This window comes from Aotus nancymaae, unplaced genomic scaffold, assembly GCF_030222135.1.
Source record: "Aotus nancymaae isolate 86718 unplaced genomic scaffold, 86718_ANA_hifiasm-v0.15.2.pri h1tg000003l, whole genome shotgun sequence".
In the NCBI taxonomy this organism is placed as follows: Eukaryota; Metazoa; Chordata; class Mammalia; order Primates; family Aotidae; genus Aotus; species Aotus nancymaae.
The window spans coordinates 26386337-26413098 of NW_026988414.1; the positions used below are offsets into that span (position 1 = coordinate 26386337).

General features: G+C 37.0%; 1 protein-coding gene across 5 annotated transcripts in view; it reads right to left on the reverse strand.

Annotated features, from left to right (window-relative positions):
* SLC44A1 (solute carrier family 44 member 1) overlaps positions 1 to 26762 on the reverse strand; it is a 197288-nt gene that overhangs the window by 33915 nt on the left and 136611 nt on the right. For 2 of the 5 annotated variants that reach the window (XM_021672129.2, XM_012439084.2), the window contains exons 13-15: positions 24829 to 24966; positions 16036 to 16272; positions 13913 to 13993 (exon numbers count right to left, since the gene is read on the reverse strand). In XM_021672129.2, the coding sequence (XP_021527804.1) occupies positions 13913 to 13993; positions 16036 to 16272; positions 24829 to 24966 (456 nt within the window). Of the gene's footprint in view, positions 1 to 8445; positions 10830 to 12311; positions 13994 to 16035; positions 16273 to 24828; positions 24967 to 26762 lie in introns of those variants that run through there. The other 3 variants (XM_021672128.2, XM_012439082.3, XM_012439083.2) reach the window with 2 other exon arrangements.

The window sequence follows — 26762 nt, forward strand, 5'->3', positions numbered from 1 at the left end:
GAGTCAGAAGTCTTAAAGAAGAATATACCTACGTTGTAATTTAAAACGATTTTCGTTTCTTTTTTTTTTTGAGATGGAGTTTCGCTCTTGTTGCCAAGCTGGAGTGCAATGGAGCGATCTCGACTCACTGCAACCTGCGTCTCCCCAGGTTCAAGCAATTCTCCTGCCTCAGCCTCCCGAGTAGCTGGGATTACTGGCATGTGCTGCCACCACACCCAGCTAATTTTGTATTTTTAGTAGGGACGGGGTATCTCCACATTGGTCAGGCTGGCCTTGAACACCTGCCCTCAGATGATCCACCCACCTTGGCCTCCCAAAGTGCTGGGATTGCAGGGTGTGAGCCACTGCACCCGGCCAACAATGCTTTGCTTGATCTCATTTATATGAAATAAATATTCTTACTTATAAGATTGAGCCCCTGCTTTCTTCACTAACTATATTGTAAACATTATTCCAAGTTATTAAATATTATTTACATCATTGTGAATGCCTGCCCAGTCCTTCTTATTGAACTTTAATTTATGCTTTTTCAAATTTAACATTAAAACTATGTACCTTTCTTGATTTCCTCTTTGCCAGGACCGACAGGAAGTTTGGAATTTAGTCTTACACCTAGCCTAGGATTTCTCATATAGCTAATCTCCTTTCCTCAATTTTTTCGATTTGCCTCTTAATTACAAAACTTGTATGTGTGGGTCATATGTGTTAAAATTGTTTTATGTTGTTGTAAGCTGTGAGAATCCTTTCTGGAAGATGGAGTGAGTAGACCAACCACAAATACCTAATATCCTGTCTCCCAGTGTGAGGTTACAGGATGCAACCTGAGATTGACTGAAAGCCGCTTTGTTTTGCCTTGAAGGCAATTCCTTCCTGTTGCCTCTCTAGTCTGACAGTCCTGGCCAGGGAGCTTGTAAGTACCTAGAGAGCTTTAAGGTTTCTATTGAAATTGCTGATAAGCCCATGAAATGGTCTAATAGCTTAGCTTTACTTTTTCTGGAATCCTAAACTTAACCTAGGTGAATCTGCTAAAATTATTTTTCTTGGAATCGGGACAGTAAATGAGGCACATTGTCAAATTAAAGGCATAAAGCAGTTCTTATTTTCACTACTACTTGCCACAAGTTAAAAAAAAAAAAAAAAAAAACAGAAAAAACAATGTGTAGAGCAAGCTTGTCCAACCCATGGCCAAGGGTTGGACAACCCATGTCCAACCAAGCTTGTCCAACCCATGTCCAACCCATACAAGACACATGTGGCCCAGGACGGCTGTGAATCCAGCCCAATACAAATTCATAAACTTTCTTAAAAAAAAAATATATATATATATGTAATTTTTTTCTTAGCTCATCAGCTATTGTTAGTGTTAGCATATTTTATGTGTGGCCCAAGACAATTCTTCTCCTTCCAGTGTGACCCAGGAAAGCCAAAAGATTGGACACCCCTGGCAGAGGCACAAACTCAGTGGGCTGGTTCCACAACACCTGATCAAAGACATGAGGCCAAAGAGCCTCACGAGGTACTGGCTTCTTTCTGAACCTTTCAACATGTGTAAGAGCTTTGAGCTGTACAGCTATTTAAAGCAGCTAAAATGTTAATCACTACTTATATATTAAGATAGGGTGCATAAGTATTGTGCCTCCTAAAAGAATCCTCTAGATTTTTCTTTATTTTCTTTGATTTGAGGTTAAATACAGAGTATGCGTTCCATGGCCAAACAGGAAGAAAAGACTTTCAGGTACCTTTTAGATGTGAGGCTTTTCACAGGCTCTTTAATCATCAGGTGGTCTATGTAATACAAATTATGTAAATCTGCATCAGAACCACTCAAAAAAAGAAAGAACAGTCCAGATAGGTTAATATTCTTCAGAATCCCAAATTCCTCAGCTAAGTTTAAGACACCTCACAAATATTCTGTAACAACTCTTTTGGCAGGACGGAATAAACAACCAGGACTATCATCAGCTCACACTTGCTAGTAAGACAGTTTACAGTGCAGCCTTTCAAGAAAAATCCAAAATAACAAAACAAATTAGGAGAGGTTTATGGTATTGGAAAAGGTCTTCCACTTAAGAAGAACATCCCTTCCTTAGTTCCTAATATTATCTACAATTATTGGCTTTTAAAAAGCTTGATTTTTCTAAACTCGAAATGGGGCACAACTACTGCCTACATGATGGCACACCAGTTTCACAAATGCATTAAACTCAGTACAGATCCAGGCTTCAATTCACGTGCAGGGCACTGGACCAGGCACAGTGAATGCTACTCTGCCTGATGATTGAGTTCAGTTGCAATCTTAGCATTCGCATGGCAACTCAGACTCCAGCTATGAAGCCTGGCTAGGCAGTGGATAAACTTTGTACTTCAGAAATTGGTTTTAGTACATTTATATTTGCTATTCCTAGGCCCCCAGAACATGCTGTGAGAGACAGAAAGGAATAGATAGGAAATTCTAGGGCACCGTTGCAGCACACTGACCTAATTTGAAATGAAGATGTTGCCCACGATTTTATCAGTCACCACTCTGGGCATGGGGAAGTGTTACAACACAGCAGACAATAACATTCTTTCCTATAAAATTTTATTTATTACATAAAAAATTTCTATACATTTGTTAGACTAAAATACAGTTTTCATTATAATTCTGGCAACTGAGTCAGTACACAGAGAAAACTTAGCATTAGATCAGCACTTTTGTTTCTAGTTCATATTTCTGCACAAGAAAAACATTTCAAAGCTCCATTTCATATAGGCTCATTGTTCTCTGAAGCCAGATGGAATTCCATCCAATTCAGAGCTCTTGGAAGTTAATTTCCCAGCAAGATTTGATAACTCCAACTCCAGAAAGTTAATTGCTTAATATACATATTTTTAAAGTCCTCTGAGAGCATAACGCTCCATCTGTAAAGTCTGCACTGTGTCAGTAACGAGTCACAAATACTAGGGCTACAACTGTGTCTGTGGGGCATGTTCAAGCACCTACATGTTTGTTTCCCCACATGAATACAGTGTAGTGACACTGTAATAAGAAAAAAACCCCAAAATAATGGTAAGGTAAATGATCCCAAACTATGGAATTCATGGAAGGCTTAACTGCGATCCTCCAGTTTAGAATGGACAAAGACAAGACGAGATACAAAAATTCATTTTGGCACTGTGAAATAGGATGCAAATGGCAAAAAAAAGAAAGACAAAAAGGCATCAGATTGAGAAATACGTGGCACTACAACATACTTCTCATGCTACATTACACAGTTGCAAGAAATCAAGATACACTGATGTGTGTTTTCTGCTCATTCCACCCCATATGCTGGGCTGGGCTCGACACTGGATGTGAAGACTCAGTGCCTGAGAGATCAATAGCAGGTCCCTACTGTATGGGCTGATCTTTAAATTTGGCCGCCTTATTATTCCAGGAGTTCTATTCTAAACTCAAGGAGTTCAGAAAGGCTGTGCCAGCCAGAAGGTAAAGTTGGACCTTTGGTCTTCAGAAGATAGGCTTTTGTCTTTGGTTGTTTTTTGAAGCCCCTGTTATTTCACGTGATGCCCTTCACACTTTCCTCCCTGCCTTTTTGTTCATGATAAAGTTTTTTCCTCCTATAATCAAATCAGTTAACAACCACAAAACTAACTTCATTAGGTGTAAAATCTATTAGAAGTGCATTCAGTGGTCCAGAATATTTTGAGAAACTATAACAACTTCTTTTCATTATGGAGCTCTTAGTACCCTTATATAGGGAAGAAATCAGAAAACTCCACAACACAACACAATCTAGCAGCACTAAGGCAACACAGCAGAAGAAAAGTTAACTGTCCCCATGTGCTCATCTCTGAAAATCAAAATAGGCAAAAACAATAGGGGCCAAAAAGCAAGCTCTGAGCACAGACTACAGGAACCTAGAAGATGGAGAAAATCTACTTAACAGTCCAGCCCCCAAAGCTATTATTGTCACATTCCTGTGTGGCATCTAGTACAATTTATGAAAAAGTCACAACCTGATTATCAACATGGTAAATGAAGAGAGAGCTCACATTTTCTAGTGGCAGGTAGAATGATCCATTGAACCCATTCTATCTGCCCAATTATTCCCAAGTGTTTTCAATGCCTACTTTTACTCCTATGATTTAACACATACTCCTGAAACAACAGTTCAAATTATAATGCCAGATGACAGGATGGGTGGATCAGATTCATACATGAAAGTCAGAATATTCCCTTTAAGTCTTATACTTCTGTGTCAAAAGGACAATCAAATTTAGATACTTACACTGGATTTAGGCCCTTTTCTATCTGACATGGGAATTCCCACCAGTGGTCTCTGTATTTACTACTGTGGAAGGTTCATTAAAGTTCTTCTAGGCTGGGTGTGGCGGCTCATGCCTGTAATCCCAGCACTTTGGGAGGCTGAGGCAGGTGGATCACCTCAGGTCAGGAGTTCGAGATCAGCCTGGCCAACATGGTGAAACCCCATCTCTACTAAAAATACGAAAATCAGTCAGGTGTGGTGGCATATGCCTGTGGTCCCAGCTACTCAGGAGGCTGAGGCAGGAGAATCGCTTGAACCCGGGAGGTGGAGGTTGCAGCAAGCTGAGACTGTGCCACTGCACTCCAGCCTGGGTGACAGAGCAAGACTCTTGTCTCAAAACCAAACCAAACCAAAAAACTCTTCTAGGAATGTGGGGCAGGGTAGGGAGCTGACTTTTCTCCTTTTTTCACCAGCCAGTTATGACATTTCCACTTTCTTCAGAAAAGGTAGGCAATGGTTTGATGTCTGACTATAAATCATGGGCCACTGGAATCAAATTTCACAAGAACTTCAAGCCCCTTGAATAATTTCTGCCTGGTTTTTCAAGGGCCCAAGGAGCCTTCCATGTAGATGCAGCACTGTTACCTAATAGTAAGGTGCAGATGTGAAGAAATCCACATGCTTCCCTATAGAAGATGGAGTAGATAAGGGACTAGGGACGGCAGAGCAGTCTTCTACTGGCAGAGCAGTCCGAAGCTGCTCTAGTGGGTGACTGGAAAACTCTAAAACAGAAAACACCTCCCTGGTTTATGCTGGGAGAAAAAACACCTTTTGCATTTCTACCTTTAGCATCTGCTCCTCCAACTTTCTACCAAATTTATTTTTTGCCAACTATGGACTACACTTGAGTTTGCAATTTCATCATCATCTTCAACTGTTCCTGGACATGTTGACAAACATATTTTAAGACATAAATATACTGATAACACTAAGCCACATAACGTCATATCTGAGCTACAATAAAAAGAATCAAGTATTTTAGTTGATGGATTAATTACAAGGATTCCCTATTTATTTCTTCTGGAATTATTTTGGCCCATTGCAAATAATCTGGTACCTTGCCCAGAATTAACCCCCAGGACACAGACACACACACACACACACACACACACACACACACACACACACACTCTCTCTCACACGTACACTCCCGCATACCTCCAAGGAACAAAATCTTATCATGAAGATTCAGTGTTGATCATCTTGTTATTCCTGCAGATTAGTGTGGTTTCTATTCCCTAACTTGCTATTAAATTACATAAAGTTTTTAAGTTATAAAATGATTCCAGGCCAGAAGGTATCATCTCAAAAGTATCTCTAGTGGAGGCCTAATCACACTTCATTTCAAAAAACATTATCAGAACAACTTTAGAGCAGGCTTTTGACTTGTGTTCATCAGCCCAAGGGGGAAGTGGGGGAAAGCTGGCAGCCTGAGGGCCCTGAAATTCTACGAGCATTTTGAGTGTTCATAGACATGCTATGAGCATTGGAGAGGAACATAGTCCATAACTTTCTTAAGCTCAAAGAGACCCATGGCCCCTTCAAAATAACTTCTTTTTGAATATTAAATTCAGGTCTTAGGAAATAAAAGTGAAAAATTTCTGAGACATTTGTAAATTACAATGTTTCCATGTTCAATTAGATCTTCACTAGACCATTAATAAAAGCTTTATTGTTCTGAGCTCCATGTCCTGGAGAAAATCATTTAAGTTGTAAAACTGAGCATCTGAAGAATAGCGAATAGGTCTCTAAAAATTTCATATATTTTTCACAAATTTACTAATGAATTTCCTTAGAAAATAACACATTCTGTCCACATAATTTACAAAAGTGGCAAATGTTCATGCAATATTGAAACGGAATCATTTGTCTTTACATGTACAAAAATCAAGATGGGGAGGAAGAAAGGGCACTATAGTATTTCTATAGAAAAGAAAGATTTTCCACAGAAATCAGTAAGTTTAAAAACTGCATTGAAGTTTTCTATAAGAAAGATATTTTCAAAGATTTAAGTCTTGTATTTAAATTATCCTTTTAAAATTAAATTGTGGAATATAAGAATTTGGCTCAAACTGGTGAAATTTCAATGGGAAAAGTGTGTTATTCTAAATTTGCAAGTGTACACAACGTAATTTTTGTTTTGCTTTTTAAGTCTGCCAGCTTTAGATTTTCTCTTGGCATACTCAAGGGTCTTGCTTTTTTTTTTTTTTTAATTGGACCATGAGCCACTAAGTTAACAAAGATGAATTAATTCCAAGAAGTTACTGTGTATGAACAGTGCCTACTTTTCAAAAGGGCTAACATGCATTCTTAGTACACAGATACATGAATATGCATTTAAAGCAAAAGGCAGCCTATGCTGCGAATACAGAATACACAAATCTCTGCGTTACGCATTTACTTATGAACCCCAATTTTTTTCAATATATATTCACAGACCACTTTTTAACAACTCTAGGCAAGCCATTATAGTGCATTCCTATTTGTCAGATGGAATGTATGAAAACAGAAATTAACTATTGCAGGTACACTGATAAGCCTCCAAACTCTGAGAGTTTTGTTGTTATTTTTTTAAAGTAGCAGTAGAAAAGCAGTAAAGAATTTACTTATTGAAAAGCAAAAGCTTAAAGACCTTTCTGGAGGAAACTTCTCAGAGGCCATGTTAAGGCTATTGTAAAGTCCAATTTAAAAAAGTTACTGTCCAAAAATCAAATAAAATGTTCAAGTCACCATTACTGGCAGTTCGGGTTTTGGAACTGATCACAAAATTCTACCTTGCAGGCTAGGAGACCTCTTGAAGTGGCCGTTAGTAGCTAGTGATAGTGCATGGTGGAAATGGTTGAAGCCTTGGGGGCAGTGATGTGGTCTCACACATATGTGGTGCCTGCAGTTCCTGTAGCTGTTTTCAAGAGGGAGGGAGAGGTAATAACTCTGCTCTAAAGCAAAGTCAGTCCAGAATGAAGGGGTCAGTGCCTCATAACCCCTACTGGGCTGAAATCCTAAAACTGTCCAAGGAAGGCAAGGGAGCCCTTGGGAGATACCAAGATCAGTGGTATTGGAAAGAACTTACAATCAGAACCTTAATGCCCTTCAATGGTGGCGTGGTGGGAGGTGCGGGGGCGGGGGGGTGGGCGGCAGGGAAGAATAAGAGAGCATCTCTACAAAGGAAAAACATTTCTAGCATAATTTTAAAATAAACTCAGTAAGTACCTCCCCACTTAACCATTATGGAAAAAGTTTGGTGACCAACATACAGTTAAGCTACTTAAGTTGTAGTGACTTAGGACTTAATTATCTTATAGGATAGGATAAAAACTTTAATCTTAAACATTAGCCATTGCATTAAATGGTTTAAAGGAACAACTGGGTTTGAGCTCTGCTCATCCATGCAAGGATTATACAATCTCAGTGCTCTAGCTAAATTGCTAATGTTTAATTACTATTGCACTGGTAAGCCTCTCATAGAAGATGAGTCTCTTGCATTTACTCTGAAATATAACTTTTCTCTTCCACATTATGGAAGACCTTATTTTTGAGGGAGGAGCTTAGAAGGCCTAAATTATGCACCAGAGCCTTAATTAGCTGTTGGCAGAAACCATGACACTCTGGTCACTACCACAATTGACAATACAAGACCCTAACTAAAACTCTAGAAATATGAGTCCTGAATGAAGTTTTGAAGATTCACCACAGAAAAAGACAAAAACCACAACACAGAATCAATGATTTATAAAATTATTTTGGAATCCACATTTCACAGATAAATTTTTGTTCTTCATCTATTCTTCTCACTTGGGCAGAAGATGGAAGCAGTGAGCGAATAGCAATAAGGCAGCCCGTAGCTAGCTGAAGAATGACTTGAAATGAATGAACAGAGGCAGCAGGAATATCCAAACATAACCTCAACACATTTAAATATTGCTTAAAATCCTCTGTGAGGCTTATCAAATTAATCAAGGAATAAAGCTCATGAGTGATATTCCACATATCAAATATCTCTCTGTGCGTGCCTGTGTAATATATATGCATATCTGCATATATCTATATGGCACATGAATTTACTTAAGGAAAACAGCCTGGCAATTAATTTGCAACTCAAATGACATGGTTACACATAGATCATAATTTCTAAACACAATGTTAGTAAAACAAAATTTATTTGTAAAACAGGACCTGTTATATAAAATGGCACACAATCAAGTTATACAAAAATACAAAATTTCTTTCTGATTACAGTTCTAGTTGCAAATGATAATTAGAAAGCATTCCTGGTGGTTTCCAAATAGCTGAGATTGTGAGCATATGGAACAGGGAGCAGCAACAGTCCATGATGCAGGGATGTCCAAGTGAGTAGAACCTAATTTCCAAGTTCAGGACTTCCATCAGGTCACTTTGGAGGGACACCTCTTAAAATTGCTAGCTCCTGGAATATCTTCTGCTTTGATACCCATCTTCTAGACTTTTGCCAATTCTAAATTTAGTTCCCAACATTTGTGAAAGTCCAAAATCTGTGTGGCTATGAAACAGATGGTATTCTGAATTTTCTCACGTGATTTGCTCTCTCATCTATTTGGACAATTGTTAGTTACATAATTATATTTGTTCCATTTCAAATGAATAAAAGAGAAGAGTGATACTGTCTGGTGATACTAGATGTTAGATGTTAACTTCAGGAGAATTATTCCTTCAAAATAGCTACTCTTGCAGTGTTGGTTTCTCAGATCTTGCTAATACATGAGCTCTTAATTGTGTGTATGTGTGTGTGTTTTTAAATCCAGACTCACCGCAAATATTCTGAAAAATCAGAAATATTACATGAACTTTGAAAAGAAACCAAGGCATTTAGCAAATTTTAGCCTAGCTATAGTAAAGAACACCAATACTTAAAAAAAAAAAATACAATTTACCTTTTGCAGCAATTTAAAGGTCCAACCCTTTGAAAGGAAGCACATTAGCAAACAGCTGCTTATTAAGCCCTAGTGACATTACTTGTATGCATTTCCATAACACCGGTCTAATTCACTGTCTAGTTCTGGTAGGAGGCAATGCTTTCTTTCAAAAGATTCTCCTTCCATGGAATGATAAAATGCTGAGACTTTTTTTTTTTTTTTTTGTACAGAGCCTGTATTTAGTGCAATAAGTTTAAAAAATTTGCTCTGAAATATTTACTTTACATTAACAAAAATAGCTTTTTTTAAAAAAATTGTAACAAAAAGGAGTTATCGCATAAACAGATCATGAATTATTCTTAGCAAATTACACTTTTTTTCTTAAAGCATTCACCATTACAATAAGCAGAACAATGGAAAATTAGCCATTCATATCTGGTAAGCTTCAGGAATAAAAAAGCAAAAAACCCCAAACCCACCCCCAAACAAAAAAGAAAAACCAGTCATACCGGAGGATCAAAACATTAGCCAATTCTTCAGTTAAACATCATAGAACTCTGGATACTCAATCAATTGCCAAGGAGAGCACCTGCCAGTATGTTTTCAGATTTTATAGTAAGCATTTGAATAAAATGGCCGTTTAACCCTAAGCCACTGATGTTCCTCTGAAGCAGAAGCCCAAGCACCAGAATTTTCAATGCTTTATGTTTCATGTTTCTGTCCCTTCTTTATTCCTCCCAGCATTATTTAATCTGCAAATCAATACACAGAAACTTAAAGGCTAAACTCGCTGGGTGCCCCAGCTTCCTTTCAAATCAGGCACACAAATGTGTGGAGGATGCTACCAAAGTCAAAAAGGAAAGAAAGATAAAATATAAGGAAAAAGTTTGCATACGAAAGATTATCTACCCTTTTCTTTTTTTACCTACTTTCTTTTATAGAAGCATTAGGGTAAACTACAAATACCTGAGGAGTTGGTTACCTTTTAATGTTGGCTGACAAATGTATGAACTATTATGAAAATTCCCATATTGGGCCCACTTGTATGTTTGTTTCTAAAAGTAAAATGACATGGCTTCTTTGATTGGGGAAAACTGATTGGAGTAATTCCTTATTTATCTGAAAGCATATGCCTAGTCTTGACCTACTAGGACTTATGCATCAGTAAAATAAGATCTTGATTTTATACACACATCAGGGAAATCACCCCTGAATAGACTTTAGACATAATTTGGTACAATAATTTTACCTAATTTTAAATAACTATAGTTAAAATCTCCTCTAAGTTATTAAAAATGTTAATCAGATATGAATTTTAACATTTCCATTAAGACAATTACAGTTGAAAACATTAAATGACGGAAGTTGCCTTGTAAAAGCCACCCGTATGAAAGGAGTACATGTTTGACAAAAATAAGCATAAAAAAGGTATTAAATCCCTGTTCCTTTTCTCTGATTTTGGCTGATTTATGTGTGTGTGTGTATATACATATACATATATATACACACATACATATACATATATACACACACCCACACACACAAATACATAGTTATGTGTATATATTATTTTGGAATGTCAATGGATTTCCATAACCGTCGGCTATGTTCAAGCAGAACTTGCTCCCGAAGCCTAGAAAACAAAGTCATACAGAGTATAATCTTAGACAATTACCATTAAAAGTAGATCATGAATGATGTTACAAATATACACATGGTCACAAACAGCAAGAGGGCAAAATGGACTGAGAATCCTTCTCCCCTGAATTCCTAGAGCTGAAATTCTCATGAATGTTGAAAGTCACGCTTCCTCCAGGATCATCTCTGAGATACACAGAGCATACTTCTCTAGTCCATGTTTCTACAGTGTCTAGGATTTTTCTTCCCTTTCCTCTTTAAGTTATTTCCTGTATGATAGCAAGCAGACAGTCAGAAAATCTCTTTCCTAAACCTCTTCATCACTTTTGGTACATTTTTCCAAAATCTCTTTCAAATAATCATAAAAAAAAAATTCATCAGTCTTTAAAGTTTCCTTAACTAGCCTCTCTAAAGGAAAAGTTCAAGAGCAAAACTGGAAGTTCTCATATTTAGTTCAATGATCCCCCGTCAAAAGAAAAATATAAAGCCTCATTTTACTGAACATTATTTTATAGGCTAAAAATGAAGCCTAAATTAAAATATCCCATTGAGGAGGGAGGAAGATAGCGAATTCAAACAGCAGCAATGTTTCTAGAGTGACTGCAAAATAGGCATGATGCTCTTTTATAGAACTTTCAACTACAGCAACAATATGTGAATTATATCAAGCAAATACAAATAAGCAATCCTAAATTCTAGCAATTCCCCAAACTTTCAGTAGAAATTTCTCAAATCGTTTTTTAGAAACACATGCAAGGGAATGGTGTTAGTAGGGGCCAACTCTAATCATGCATACTGTGAAAAAGAAAAAAGAAAGAAGGTACTGAGGTGCTGAAAAAATAAAATTACTCTGTGAGCAGCATTTCACACTTGTCTTCTGGGAGATTTTTTTAACCATTTAAAATATCATTCCTAGGGACCCAATGCTATAATGTCCAAAGCACCTGAACAATGCACACAGATGTATTTTGGGATGCAGCAGAGGGTTTTTGCCATTCATCTGCAAGTAATGAATATTTGGCATCTGATAGAATGCCACATAACCTGGGCAATTCTCCCAGGATCATTACCTATAAATTAGGAGTTTAGGTAAGGAAGGTATACTTGCATTCTGATCTACTAAAATTCATCTACCATTTATTAAACAATACTACATGTGCCAGCTCATGGCCAGATTACCTAGTCTTCAACCTTAAAATATTTTTCCCTTTCTTTAAATGTTTATTACTGAATGATGTAAAGAAAGCTTCAATCACTGGAAAAACAGAAAAGTGGGGAAAGCTTGGTTTATATTTTAGAATTTTGTATGTCTTTTTAAGTTTCGGGCTTGGAATCCATTTGCTGAACAATTAGGACTACCACGCAGTGGAAGGAAGGAAGTCTTCCTCATTTCTCCATGTTGCCATAGGGTTGGCAGAATCTCCACTGCTGCCCTCCTCAGTCTTTGTGAAGTAAGAGGGATACAGAAGGTGTGTGGGGGGGGGGGTGGGGGGAGGCGGGCATGGAACCTGACTGGAAGTATTTCTGGTGAGCTCCCATCTGCCCAAGCAATCGATGTCTGGGTGATGCAAACTTAAAAATCAGAGCTATGTGGGTACTAGCATGATCTGTGCTCTGGGAAGCTAAACATTTAAATTTGATTTTATAATTATTCAGGCTATGAAGTAAGAGTAACACCAAAATAGGCACTGGAAGGGGTTATAGAGGAAAGGGTTTATATCTAAGTATTTTATTGAGGCTTTAACTTAGGTTGAATATGCAATTAGTTTACATATACACAGAACCTCCCTGCCTCCCTCCATAAATAAACCTATTTCCTTTACTCTTACTTAAATGAGCTTATTTTATACCATATATTTTTAATTTGAAAACCTATAAATCAGGGGTATCCAATGTTTTGGCTTTTTCAGGCCACCCTGGAAGAATTGTCTTGGGCCACATATAAAATACAGTAAGGATAGCTGACGAGCTTAAAAAAATTGCAAAAAAATCTCATAATGTTTTAAGAAAGTTTACAAATTTGTGTTGAGCCACATTCAAAGCCTTCCTAAGCCATACGTGGCCCACAGACAGTAAGTTAGACAAGCTTGCTATAAATCAAATCATTTATTAAAGTGTAAGGAAGACAGAAAGGGAATTTCTTACCTCACACTTTTTAACATTAATGCAATCAGGGGCACATTGTTTAAAATTAATTATTTAAGGATATAGACAATTATGTAATATTTGAAAATAAACAGGCTATTTAAAAAATAATGTTTTTATGTTTAACAGTGTTTAAATTAGAAGTAATTAGATCAATATATGATAGAGGCATTTGTTGTTACAATATTGTGACAATATCCACAGGAAAAGCAGCTCAAGATTCTCTTACACTCATTAAGCTGCTTTTTTCAAATAAAAGTAGAGAGATATATTTATGTATATATACATATATATAATATCAATGACTAGAAATAATATACCCATCTCATAATTAAACTGGGAGAAGACTAGATTGTCTTACTGAATGGGAATGTGAGTACTGATGAAAACAGCCTTGTTTGCTACTGAAAAATAGCTTAAGAAACAAAGTACAACCTAGGCAACAGAAGAAAAAGGCAGCCAAGGGAAAAGGACAGCAATGTAAACAGAACAATATTTTTAAAAGGAGGAGTATGAATTTTAGCAAGTTGAAAGGAATTGCTATGATCACCTTCCAAAATGATAAAAAATCAAACCGTCAGTTCAAGTGTACACCAAAATGTTCAGTCTGATGAAAGCCAAACACTGACAGTTAAAAAGGAAACAAGAGCAACAGCAGTTTTACCTTAGGGACAAAACTATCATCCCCAACCCCCCTGAGCACTGACAAGGATGCTGTTCCTTTCAGCTTACTTTTACAGAAGGTGGTCTCAGTTGTGACAAGAATTCTGCCATCCAAGTGATGGGTAAGCACACAAACAGAAAGAGCAGCACGTCCTGCGTGATACAGATAACAAAAGCTTCTCCTGAAGAAGTGCAGTCAGTGAAGACAGAGAGAGAGAGGAAGTGAAAGTGAAATTCTTGGAGGGCGGCCACCTCCTCATCTCCACCTACCATCGGCTTTAGCTCTCTGGCATCACCAACGCCTCCCTTACCAGCTTCTTTCATTGCTTTCCTACTGTTTTCCACAAACTCCTGCAAAACATGGACCATACTGCATAAATTCTTGGGTCCTTTCAGATTTGTTAGTAGATAAATTCTAAAGAACATTTACATTTTTGACTCAATCTTGGTAAATGAAATGGCCTAAAAACATAGCAATAAATAATGTTTAGTATCACACATGAGAGCTACTAAATTTTGTAGGAATGGACTGCAATCCGCTGATTAAAATAATCTTCTTTCCATCCATTCATTATGACAATCTTACTAAGGCTCCAAGAGATAATGTTAGTTCTATCTGGAAGAGAAAATACCTAACATTTTAAAGAGGCTATTTTCTCACACTCAGAATATCATTTTATTTGCTGTTTTATTTTTTTCTATATCAAGGTTTAATGAAACAACAAGAATATGTTACCACTTTTAAATAACCATAGAAGGTAAAAGAATGCATTGATATTGCTAAGCACATAATGCTTTTGTTTTAAAACCAAACAAATCATAAACAAAGTACTTTTTTTTTTTTTTTAATGTCAACCAGAACCTATGGTTAGCAGTAGCTGAAATGGGAATATGCCCCGAAGGAAACATTTCTGTTCTGTCAATGTTTATGGGGCACTTCTTTATTAAATACCCTCGCCATTCCTACAAACAAAACTGTAGGGTGAAAAATAGAATTTTTACTCTGCTTTTGATCAGTAACTCAAAAAACAGTAACACTCTTCTAAATACTTTAATCACAAAAGAGATGCAATACTCATGATCAAATTCTATTAAGAAAATAATCAGTTAGAATTAGTTTAGACATTAAGAAAATGTCCACAATTTAGCTGATGTTGTCAGAAAAAGAAGAAATCAGTGCCAAATAGGTCAGCTAAATCATTTGGAATTCTTCCCACTGGAAAAAAAAAACCTAGGCTGGGCACGGTGGCTCATGCCTGTAATCCCAGCACTTTGGGAGGCTGAGATGGGCAGATCACTTGAAGTCAGGAGTTCGAGACCAGTCTGGCCAACATGGTGAAACCCAGTCTCTATTAAAAATTAGCTGGGTGTGGTGGGGCACGCATGTAATCCTAGCTACTCAAGAGGCTGAAGCAGGAGAATTGCTTGAAACCTGGGAGGCAGAGGTTGCAGAGCTAAGATCACACCACTGCACTCCAGTCTAGGTGACAAAGCAAGACTCTATCTCAAAAAAAAAGAAAGAAAAAAAAATCTAGCTTATTTATTAATACACTTATTTTAGATTTAACTGGACAAAATATGCTCCTGGTAAATGACTTGTTATTTCAATGTATAATGCTTAGTATTCATTATTACTCATTTTTGAGATAGAAATATTTCATAGCTTAATAGCAAACTATTATTATTTAGAAAAGCATCTTTATTTTGGTAACATTTAACATTGATTATCATGGTACTTAAACCATTTAATAAGGTTCTCAAATTTTTTTAAAAATTGAATTGAGGTTCTAATATAAAAAATCTGCACTTAATATCTGTGTAAAGGTTTAGATCTTGACTAATAAAAAACAATACACTCTATCAGTCATGGCTCTGTTATCTGTATTCACCACAAAATGCTTTCAATTTGGCCTACCATATTTAAAATGATGAGTTTTGACCAGGGGTGACAGCAGTAACATTTGGGGCAGTGGTAGATAGAGAAAGACAGGAAGGCACTAGGACCTGGGAAACAGGATATTTTGTCTTTGAGCCCCATTTCAGGAAAAGGCACACAGAACATCAGTGGCTCAGTTTTCCAATTCAAGGGCTAGAAGCTAGTTTAAAAAGTCAATTCAAATCTAACTGCAGAGAGAGGCAGCAGGAAGAGGGTGAACTTAGGACTATTAATGAGTACTGCTCTAGCTAGGTGGATCTGAAATGATCTTGTCCATGCCAAGATGCCTTCTTCCCTCACTTACCCAAGATTAACCTCATTCATGAGTGAGTGCTACTGGTTTAATTCTAAATTACTCAATTGCATATAGTGCGAATTAAATATAAAGAATGTTCTGTAAAATATTTTTATTGGTATTTTTATCCCTAAAATAGGAAAGGGCATTTGAAGTACTTACCATCAGCACTTTATCCATATAGAATTCCCTGCCAGGGCTTCCATCATTGTATTTTGTATCAATGGCAAAACACAAGAATAATACATCCACTACCATTTCGTAAATAGACAGGAAGCAATGAGCGACTAGGAAAGCAAAGAGGCAGACGATGATCAGAGGCAGCACCCATACTGTGTAGTCCTGCCGGTAGTTGAGCAGCATAATCCCAGCTAAACCTGTGCTGCAGACTATCAGCACCTGAAGCAGAGAGAACAAAGACCACATTTAATGTCCTACTGAAGAAAACCACTCTTTCTTCATCATTTGCAGACTTAAAAATTCTCTTTACTATTTATAAACGATGGTTGCATGAGGCCACTCCATCACAAATAAGGAAATATAATCCACATATTCCCATATACACACAGAGTATACATGCTTATCATATACATTCTAAAATCATACTTTAAATGATTCTGGTTTAAAGATAATCAAGTTTTTCAAGTGTGCTCCCTAAAACTTAACCTATTTAGAATCTGTGGCAATTTTTAAGATAAATGTATGAATATTTTAGTAAAAATTTGCACACTCTTAGCACTCAGAAAAGACTGATATTTCAGTGTAATGTTATGCATTTTTTCTAAGCATTTTCACGTATATGAAATAGTATTATATAAACAAATCACTATAAGCTTTTCATTAATATTTATAGAAATTTCATTATAAATGCTTCATAAATATTTACTCAGCTACATAATTTCATTTTATGAGTGATTTAAAATACATTTAATCATTCTCTTACTGTTGGAGATTTATACTGTTTTCAGATATAAATAATGCTGCAACAAACATCTATAGTCTTAGAACTTTTTCTGTGTTTCGTATTTTATTTCACATAGAATATGTGGTAAATTTAACATAATTTGCCATGAAGTATATATTTGGACTCTCTGTGAAGAAAGAGGTTGCCAAAAACATCCATGCTAAAAGAATAAAAGAAATAGCCAATTTAGTTATTGTCAAGAACCACCTACTCTGATGCTTCATCATTTCACATGCAGCATTTTAAAATTTTTGTGTTTTTAAAATACATTTTATTCCAGCTTTTCAATAATCCTATGAATGGTTTATGGCATAGATTATCATCCCATTTTATAGACCTGGAAACAAACTTAGAGATGCTAGCTGACCTGAGTAAAAGAAAAGAGTAGATCCAATGTCAAGGTCACAAGAGTAAAGAAAAAGAATAGATCCTACACAAATAATGGTCTTATGTTGTCAACCGCAGTGCTCTTTCCAGATAAAAACTCAGCAAATATTTGGATATTGATTGATACACAGCAGTAATGGATTCTACTGAATTCTAGACACACTCTTACCTAGCCCTTTACTTTGTCTTCTATAAGGCCTTAAGTCAAGAGAAAAGAGAGACCTCTAGAATCACGGCAACCTCTTCTTGTTTAGTGCTAAGACTGATAATTCCTCTTTGGCATTTTCTCCAATATTTAACATCATCAAAGCATTTTTCATTCACCATTATCTTAACCCGGAGTTAAATGCATTAGATGATACATTGGTTCAGCTACAAATTGATCCCTCTCTCAGAGGGGACATTGGTTAAGCTATAAATTGCTTTTAGGGAGCAAATCTGGGTCCATCCAAGGTTTGGAAGACTTCCCTACCATTTTTTTTTTTTTGAGACAGAGTTCGCTCTGTCACCAGGCTGAAGTGCAGTGGTGCCATCTTGGCTCACTACAACCTCCACCTCCCGGGTTCAAGCAATTCTCCTGCCTCAGCCTCCCAAGTAGCTGGGACTACAAGCGCACGCCACCAAACCCAGCTAATTTTTGTATTTTTCGTAGAGTCGGGGTTTCACCATGTTGGCCAAGATGGTCTCGATCTCTTGACCTCGTGATCCGCCCGCCTCGGCCTCCTAAAGTGCTGGGATTACAGGCATGAGCCACCGTGCCCGGCCTTCCCCAACATTTTTGTAGCAATACATTTATAAATCTTGTCTTATAATGACATATTTTCTGGGGTTATTTCCATAGATGGTTAATTACTTCCATTTTCTTTTTCTTTTCTTTTTTTTTTTTTGGAGACAGAGTCTTGCTTTATTGCCCAGGCTGGAGTGTAGTGGTACAATCTCGGCTCACTACAACCTCTGCCTCCTGGGTTCAAGCGATTCACCGCTTTAGCCTCCCGAGTAGCTGGGACTACAGGCACCAGCCACCACACCTGGCTTTTTTTTTTTTTTTTGTATTTTTGTATTTTTTAGTAGAGACGAGGTTTCACCATGTTGGCCAGGCTGGTTTTGAACTCCTGATCTCAGGTGATCAACCCACCTTGGCTTCCCAAAGTATTGGGATTACAGGTGTGAGCTACCATGCTCAGTCATTACTTCCATTTTCTTCTACTCTCCTGGTTTCAATTTTATAGTGAGTAATAACTATACTATACTCTCCAAATGTTACACATCCACCCTATTGAAAGGCTGAGGTTCTTCATGCTGTTATCATGCCATTAAAAATTAAGCCCCTTTGAAATGGTAAAGTTAGTTATAGAAAGAAGGTGTGGCTCAAACAAACTAGCTATTGAGACAAAAAGCTGGTGAGACGGAGGGTTAGATACTGTCATGCAAGGGACAACTTCAACAATTAGTGATGTTTAGCCAAAAAAAAAAATGTAGTAGTTACTCCTAAATATATTGAAAGAGTATCATGCACTTATTCAAGTAGATACACGAATGGTTCTCAAACTGTAGAAAGGCTTAGAATGCAGATTCCTGGGCCCTATTCCCAGAATCTGGTTGGCTGGATCCAAGATAAAGCTCAGTAGTTGACATTTAAAAAGTATCCCAGGTGCTGATAAAGCCTATGTCTCAAGAAGTACTGGTGTGTATCAGTGATCTCCATGGTGGAGTACACACATCCTAGGGAGTATTGTTAACAGGATCACCTGGGACTTCCATTATATTTCTCATACATTTAAAATGTCTTCTTTAGTATGCTTTATAAGGCATATATTAGTAACAACTGTATATGTGTGTGTGTGTGTGTGTGTATATACATATATATATCACAGATAAATAAATATAAATATATTAAACAGACATGATCAAACTTTTTTCTTAATAGGGCGCATGACTTTAGAAGTTTAAGACATCCCTTGCTGAGCATGATGGCTTGCATCTATAGTCCCAGATACTTGGGAGGCTGAGGCAGAATGATTGCTTGAGCCCAGGACTTCAAGACCAGCCTGGGCAAACAGCAAGATTCCATCTCAAAAAAGAAAAAAAATTAGACATTCTAGAGGATAAATTCTTGAAAATACAGTAGAAGAGATTCACACTTTGGGTAGGATGTGGGAAGCAGGAAGGAAAGGATGCTAGTTTTGGAGTCAGAAAGACGTAGATTTGAATTACAGAATTAGTACTTAGTTTTGTAACTCTGTGCAAGTTCATTGAACCATTCTGAGCCTGTTTTTCCATCTTTAAAAGAGACATAATAATACATACATCCCACAATTGTTAAAACAAGCATTCTAAAAGTATTTAATGCAATGCCTGGCAATGTTTCTCCCTCCCTCCCTTTCTTTCTTTTTTAGCTATTGTAAGTGCAACATTTATGATGCCCTTTCCCCAGAAAACCTACATTTTGAAAGATATTGTTTACCAACAAAATAGGATTAATAAGTAATAATTCATATTCTCAATTTTTATTAATCCAAGTCGAATAAATTGTCAACTAGAAGATATAATTAGTGTGAGAAAAGATATTACCAAATAGAGGTAAAACAATTTCACACAGAAGCAAAGAAATTTGAGATTTTGAGGGGTTTTCAGATAGCTTTATCAGGACAAATATCAATACTTAAAATATTCAAATTAGCTTTAAATTTAAAATAAATCTCTATTTTTACCTTTAGGAACCTATCTGCCAGTGACCATATGTTTCAAGTCACTAAACTGGAAGAGCTAAGGTCCCCTGCAAATCTAATTCACATTCCATAAAAGTGTTAGGATACCACAGAAATGGAACCCATAATGATGTCTTTTAGTTTTTCTTTTTAAATTCAGAGTTTTAAAAACTGAAATTAAAATTTTGAGGTAATTACAAATTCACATGCAGTTGTAAGAAAGAGTAGAATGCTTCCATGTACCTTTTACCTGGTTCCCTTCAATATTAACATCTTGCAAAACTATAGCATGATATAACTATAGCATGTGATATCAGTAGATATCACAACCATGATACTGACATTGATATTGCAAAGATGAACAGTATTATCTATCATCACTGGAACCCTTTGCTTTGCTATTTTATAGTTATTTCCTCTCCTCCCCAACCTGATTTCTAACCACAAATCCATTCTCCATTTCCATACTCTTGTTATTTCATTTTTTTCTTTTTGAGAGTCTTGCTCTGTCACCCAGATTAGAATGCAGTGGTGTGATCACGGCTCAATGCAGCCTCTGCCTCTGGGCTGAAGCGATCCTCTCACCTCAGCTTCCTGAGTAGCTGGGAATACAGATGTACACCACAGCGCCTAGATAAGTGTTGTATTTTTTTGTAGAGATGGGGTTTCACCATGTTAGTCTTGGACTCCTGGGCTCAAGAGATCCACCCTCCTTGGCCTCCCACAGTGCTGGGATTACAGGCGTGAGCTACGGTGCCCAGCCCTGTTGTCATTTCTATAATATTATATACATGGAATTAATCTTCTGGGATTTGATTGTTTTGCTCAGCATAATTCCCTCAAGATTCATTCAAGTTGCTGTGTATATGAACAATTCATTTCTGGCATCATGTCTTATAATGTTTACTATGATCTATTAGTTGAACTACCTGATTAGAAACAAATTCTGTATACTAGCAGTCATTTAATTGTAATGAAAGAAAAACTAAAGAACATTTATCTTAAAATGTTAGAAATCCAGAAGATTTCTTTTCCTCTTTTTTCTCATTTAAATGTTTCAATTAAAAAATGTATTTATCGGGTGCGGTGGCTAACGCCTGTAATCCCAGCACTTTGGGAGGCCGAGGCAGGTGGATCACGAGGTCAAGAGATCGAGACCATCCTGGTCAATATGGTGAAACCCTGTCTCTACTCAAAATACAAAAAATTAGCTGGGCATGGTGGCGCATGCCTGTAATCCCAGCTACTCGGGAGGCTGAGGCAGGAGAATTGCCTGAACCCAGGAGGCGGAGGTTGCGGTGAGCCGAGATCGCGCCATTGCACTCCAGCCTGGGTAACAAGAGCGAAACTCTGTCTCAAAAAAAAAAAAAAAAAGTATTTATCTTTTATGGTTTTTAAAGTCATTTGAAATATTATAAATATTACATTATTAAAAATATATCTTTCTGGAAAGCAATTTGGCAATGCACATCAAGAACCCTAATTAATTCTAATTCCAGGATTCTGGCCTCAGGAAATAAATATTGATGTGGGCAAGATTTATATACAAATATAAGCTTTAGGTTAGTAAAAAAACTGAAAACAGCTCAACTGTAAAAACAAAAACCTGAAGATTGATTAAATAAATGATGACACAACAGCTGTATAACCATAGTTAGAAAAGTTTTAATAAAACAAGAAATGCTCATAATGTAATACCAAGTGAAAAGAGGGATACAAAACTGCCATTTCTACTAGTTTTTTTTTTTTTTGAGATAGTGTCTGGCTTTGTAGTCCAGGCTGGAATGCAGTGGCGTTATCTCGGCTCACCACAACTTCCACCTCCCAGGTTCAAGTGATTCTTGTGCCTCAGTCTCCAGGTAGCTGGGATTACAGGCATGCACCACTACGACTGGCTAATTTTTGTATTTTTAGTGGAGACAGGGTTTCCTTATGTTGGCCAGACTGGTCTTGAACTCCTGACCTCAAATGATCCACCCACCTCAGCCTCCCAAAATGTTGGGATTACAGGCATGAGCTATCGCTCCTGGTCCTCTACTAGATTTTAAATTATATGTATTGATCAGTATATAACCAGGACCTATAATAGTCCTAACCATAATTATTAGTAGGCACACTATAAAGATATAAATAAAAGAATATGATAAAGAAAAAGTTTTGACAGTTCACTAGGCTGCTGAAAAAAAGCCAATTTTAGAACATTGTCCTTTATCATCTTTATATTTTCCTTATTTATTTATTTGAGACAGAGTCTCACTCTGTCACCCAGGCTGGAGTGCAGTGGTGCGATCTCAGGTCACTACAACCTCTGTCTCCTGTCTCTGTCTCCTGGGTTCAAGCGATTCTCTACCTCAGCTTTCTGAGTAGATGGGACTACAGGTGCCCACCACCACACCTGGCTAAGTTTATTTATTTTATTTTATTTTTATTTTTCAGTAGAGATGGGGTTTCACCATGTTGGCCAGGCTGGTCGCCAACTCCTGACCTCAGGTGATCCACCCACCTCAGCCTCCCAAAGTGCTGGGATTACAGGTGTGAGCCACCGTGCCCAGCCCATCTTTATATTTTTCATTAAAAAAAGAATGCATACTCAATATAGAGAACATTATCTTACTATAGTAAAGTGGGGTAGGGGTTTGGAATCATCTATATTTTCAATATCCAAAGGCAATCATTATTAATAACTTGAAATATTCATTTCCATTATTTTTCTTATGTACATTTTTAAACACTACTAAAGCCTGGTAGTTTTACTCAGCTTTTTCATTTATTACATTATATGCATTTCTTCGTACTACAAATTCTTAATAAAAAACATGGCTTAGTAGGTGAATATCAGTCTGTTGACTATTATTCCAACCATTTCTCTATTGTTAGGGTTCAGATTGCTTACAATTGGTCATTATAATGCTGTATTTGTTTGCAATTAGTGTTACCAGGAATGGCTTACCACTGACTCAGAATTACTGTGTCAAAGGCTTAAAAAAAAAAGAAGGCCCATGGGCAAATTTAATGTCAGTAGAGGCAATTATAGCATACAGTGATTAATAACTTAGAAGTCATATAGACCTGAGTTTGAACTGCCACATCATTCTAGTTGTCTAAATTTGGCCAACCTAATTTGTTCTCTAAACTTTATTTTACAGTAGAGGAAACCAAAGATAACACCAGTAGCTCACCTTACAGGGGAAGACCATATGTAACACTTAACAAAAGGCCTTCACTCAGTGCCTGGTACCCAAAGTATCTTAATCAGGGTTTACTAAAATCATCATCATCAAATATTGCGACTTAGTATCTCCCTTAGTTCTCTAAATGGCTTCTTATTTCCCTTTTTAAAAATTGCTGTGTGGGGCCAGGTGCGCTGGCTCATACCTGTAATCCCAGCACTTTGGGAGGCCGAGGCAGGTGTATCACAAGGTAAGGAGTTCAAGACCAGCCTAGCCATGGTAAAACCCCTGTCTCCACTAAAAATACAAAAATTAGCCAGGGATGGTGGCAGGCACCTGTAATCCCAGCTGCTCAGGAGGCTGAGGCAGAGAATTGCTTGAACCTGAGAGGCAGAGGTTGCTGTGAGCCGAGATGGCACCACTGCACTCCAGCCTGGGCAACAGAGTGAGACTACAAATCGCTGTGTGTATGTGTATATACATATATATGCTTTTATTCTAAGTTGCTTCATATCTTTCTTAGCTGTAGGGATAAATTATAAATATGTAAACAAAAATAAAAATAAAGACTGTGAAGTCTTTCTGAATCAGCTGTAGGGAACCTATCCACTTCACCGTACACAATGCTATGCTTCTCCATGCCATACATATTTTCTTTACAAAAACATTTAAAAAACAGTTGGCTAGAGCAACCTAAGTGTTCAATAGTAAGAGAATGTTTAAAAATAGTATTTGGTGGATATTTACCATGGTAATAATGAGTAATTGTGAAAATTATCAAAGCAAGATGAAAAATAAATATGGATGTCATATAAAGAGAAATGGGCAGAACAAACAGGTATGTATGCCGTGATTATTATACTATAGAGAAATACAAGCCAATAAAAAAACATGGAAAGAAATATATAGAAATGATACATTATTCAGTTATAGTGGTGGTAGTATAAGTCCTTTTCTTTCCTCAATTAAAAAAAATTTCTGAGTATTTTATGGTTTTAAATTCAGATACAATGAAATCTAATTATGTTATTGAATATTCTGCAGTATTTTAATAGTATAGAATAAATTGCTTCCTGTTCGACACTTCTAAGGAAAGTACAAGTCTCGTTCTTTTACGGCTCTATTTTAAAGGGGCTTATACATAATACTATAATAATAATGATGACAACTGACATTCATTGAGAATTTAAAATGTGTCAGGCACTCTCCTAGATACCCTACATGTATTAACCATGCATTAACCTCACGACCCTACAAGTTTGGCACTATTATATTCCAATTTTACAGATGAGCAAACTGAGGCCCAGAGTAATTATCTACCCTGCCCAGGTCACACAGCTATCAGTGACTGAGCCAGAACTGAAATCCAGGCAGTCAGGCTCCAGCTGCAGTACCACTAACTACAAGGAAGACTATTTCCTAATTCTTTACAGTTCGAAATATGTAAAGAGAAGGATAAGCACATGACTTAGCCTCTCCAGGTCTGAGTTTCCCTATCTGTAAAATGAGGATAATAATGGAATTTACCTTAAAAATTTATTGTGAGGATTAAATGAGCACCATATATGTCAAGTACTTATAGCAATGCTAGACACACAGTAGGGGCTTTCTAAGTACCTGCTATTTATTACTTTTAGTTTTCTGGTAGGCTGGATATTTTTAAAATAAAAGAGCAAATATATATGTAAAAAGTACTGTATGTTGCAGACAAAATACTTGGTCTTACCTTGCCTAGGAACAACATAAAATCTCCCACTGTGTTGATGGTTGCCACTCGCAAAGCATTCTCCACCAGAATGACAAAGGCATCCTTTGCTGAGGTGCAGAAGTTGGTGCTGTTGATAGCTGTGGCTGTGTATGCATTCTGGACAAAAGCAAAAACAGCATTTTTATCAAAAACTGAACTTCTTTTGTTAAGATATAAACCGAACACAGCTAAAACATAGCTTAAAAATATTTCACTCAAACATATGGCACCCTTTAATGAGGTGAAGATTGAGACTGAGTACAAGAAAATATAAGACTTAAAACCTCATATGGTAAAAATAACTTTCCATTTGGCTTCATTTTGTTCCTTTAAAAACACTGTTATTTATTAAAACATTCACAAACCTTTCTAACATCCATTAACTTCTTCCCTGTCTTAGTAAATCAAACATAATTTAATCTTTCCTAGATGTCTCAGGGTCGTGACTGTGAACACCAGCAGTGCACTGTAATCATTTCAGTGACGCTTTAAAAGCTGAAGAGGTAGGTGGGGGCATCAGATTGCTATGCTGTTTTATCTGGAATATCCACTATTGGTGGCTTTCTTCTATGCTCTCACTTCTCACAGCTCTTGTAGTACACAACTCTTTGATGGCTGGCATTTTATACCCCTCCTCTTCCTGGGAGCAGAACCCTAAATCTTATTTGAGCAAACAGCCTTAACCCATTCCCTGTCTCAGTTCCAGTGAGACTGTCACTACCTCAAGCTCTGGGGATGGGTCTTGATTGACATAAGTCAATTAGCATACTCTACCTACTGGCCACAATGATTGGTTCAGAATTGGTGAATAAACCAATCAGAGTCAATGAAAGCAAAAGCGATGTTCCCTGGGGCTTCTGGAAAAAAGAGGCTTTCTTTCTCTTCCATAGGTTCTCTGGAAAGGTTCGTGAGGGTATGAATGGCTATAGGTGTTTGGCTAACATAATGAGAAGAGCTGCTGAAGGTCACAGTGTAAAACTGAGGGTGCGGCCAACACCATGAAATCAGAGCAGGGAGAACCAGGTACTTCGCCTTGATGACATCTGGGACATTGGGAACTTGCCAGATTTCTAACTTTTCAGTTATAGAAGCTAATAAATTGTTAAGAATCCCAGCTCTTCCCTGCTCCACTTTCGTCTCCCTCTCCCCTTTTTTCTCTCTCTCCCTCTTTTTCAGGCCAGATTGAGCTGAGCTTTCTGTTCCTTAAAATACTGAGTTCTAGCTGATACACTTTCATTCAATTATACCTGCTTCTGCTGCCCCATGTGCTCTTTGACCTACTAATCATAGACCGATTTTTTCCATTCTTTTTTATGTTACATTCTAGAACAGCATTGATGTTTTCTGGGAAATGTGAAAAAGCATTACAACATCAAATATGCTTGAGTCTTAGGAAGGAAAAGTGTATGAACTTTGTGACTAAAACTTTCGGTCCTGAGGAATTTTGGGTTTAGTGTTGACTTAAATTGTCGCTGTGTCCCAAATGTTGGGATTGCTGGGAAACTGTTGGAGATAAAGAGCTTACTTTACACTGTGCTGTCTATAAAGCTTTAACCACTGAGCCCAGGAGAGATAGTCTACAATTTATGGATCTAATTATAAGCTTGTTAGTTATTAGGAGTCTGTAATGAAGATGAAGTTTGAATTATCAAAAATTTAACTTGCCATTATATGAATAAATTCATTGATTAAAAATGCAGAACATTTCAGAGCCAAGGAGAGTACTGTACTGAGCAGGTCACTACCTATGGTTCTTAAGCTTTTTCCAGTAATGGGGCAGTAGGAAATAAATTATGGTGCTCTCTAAGAAATACAGTATGATTTTGGTATATAGAATTCCATCATAAAAATTGGGGAAGTTAATCATCATCAGAATATATTACTATATTATGTTTACAAGTCTTTTTATCTCA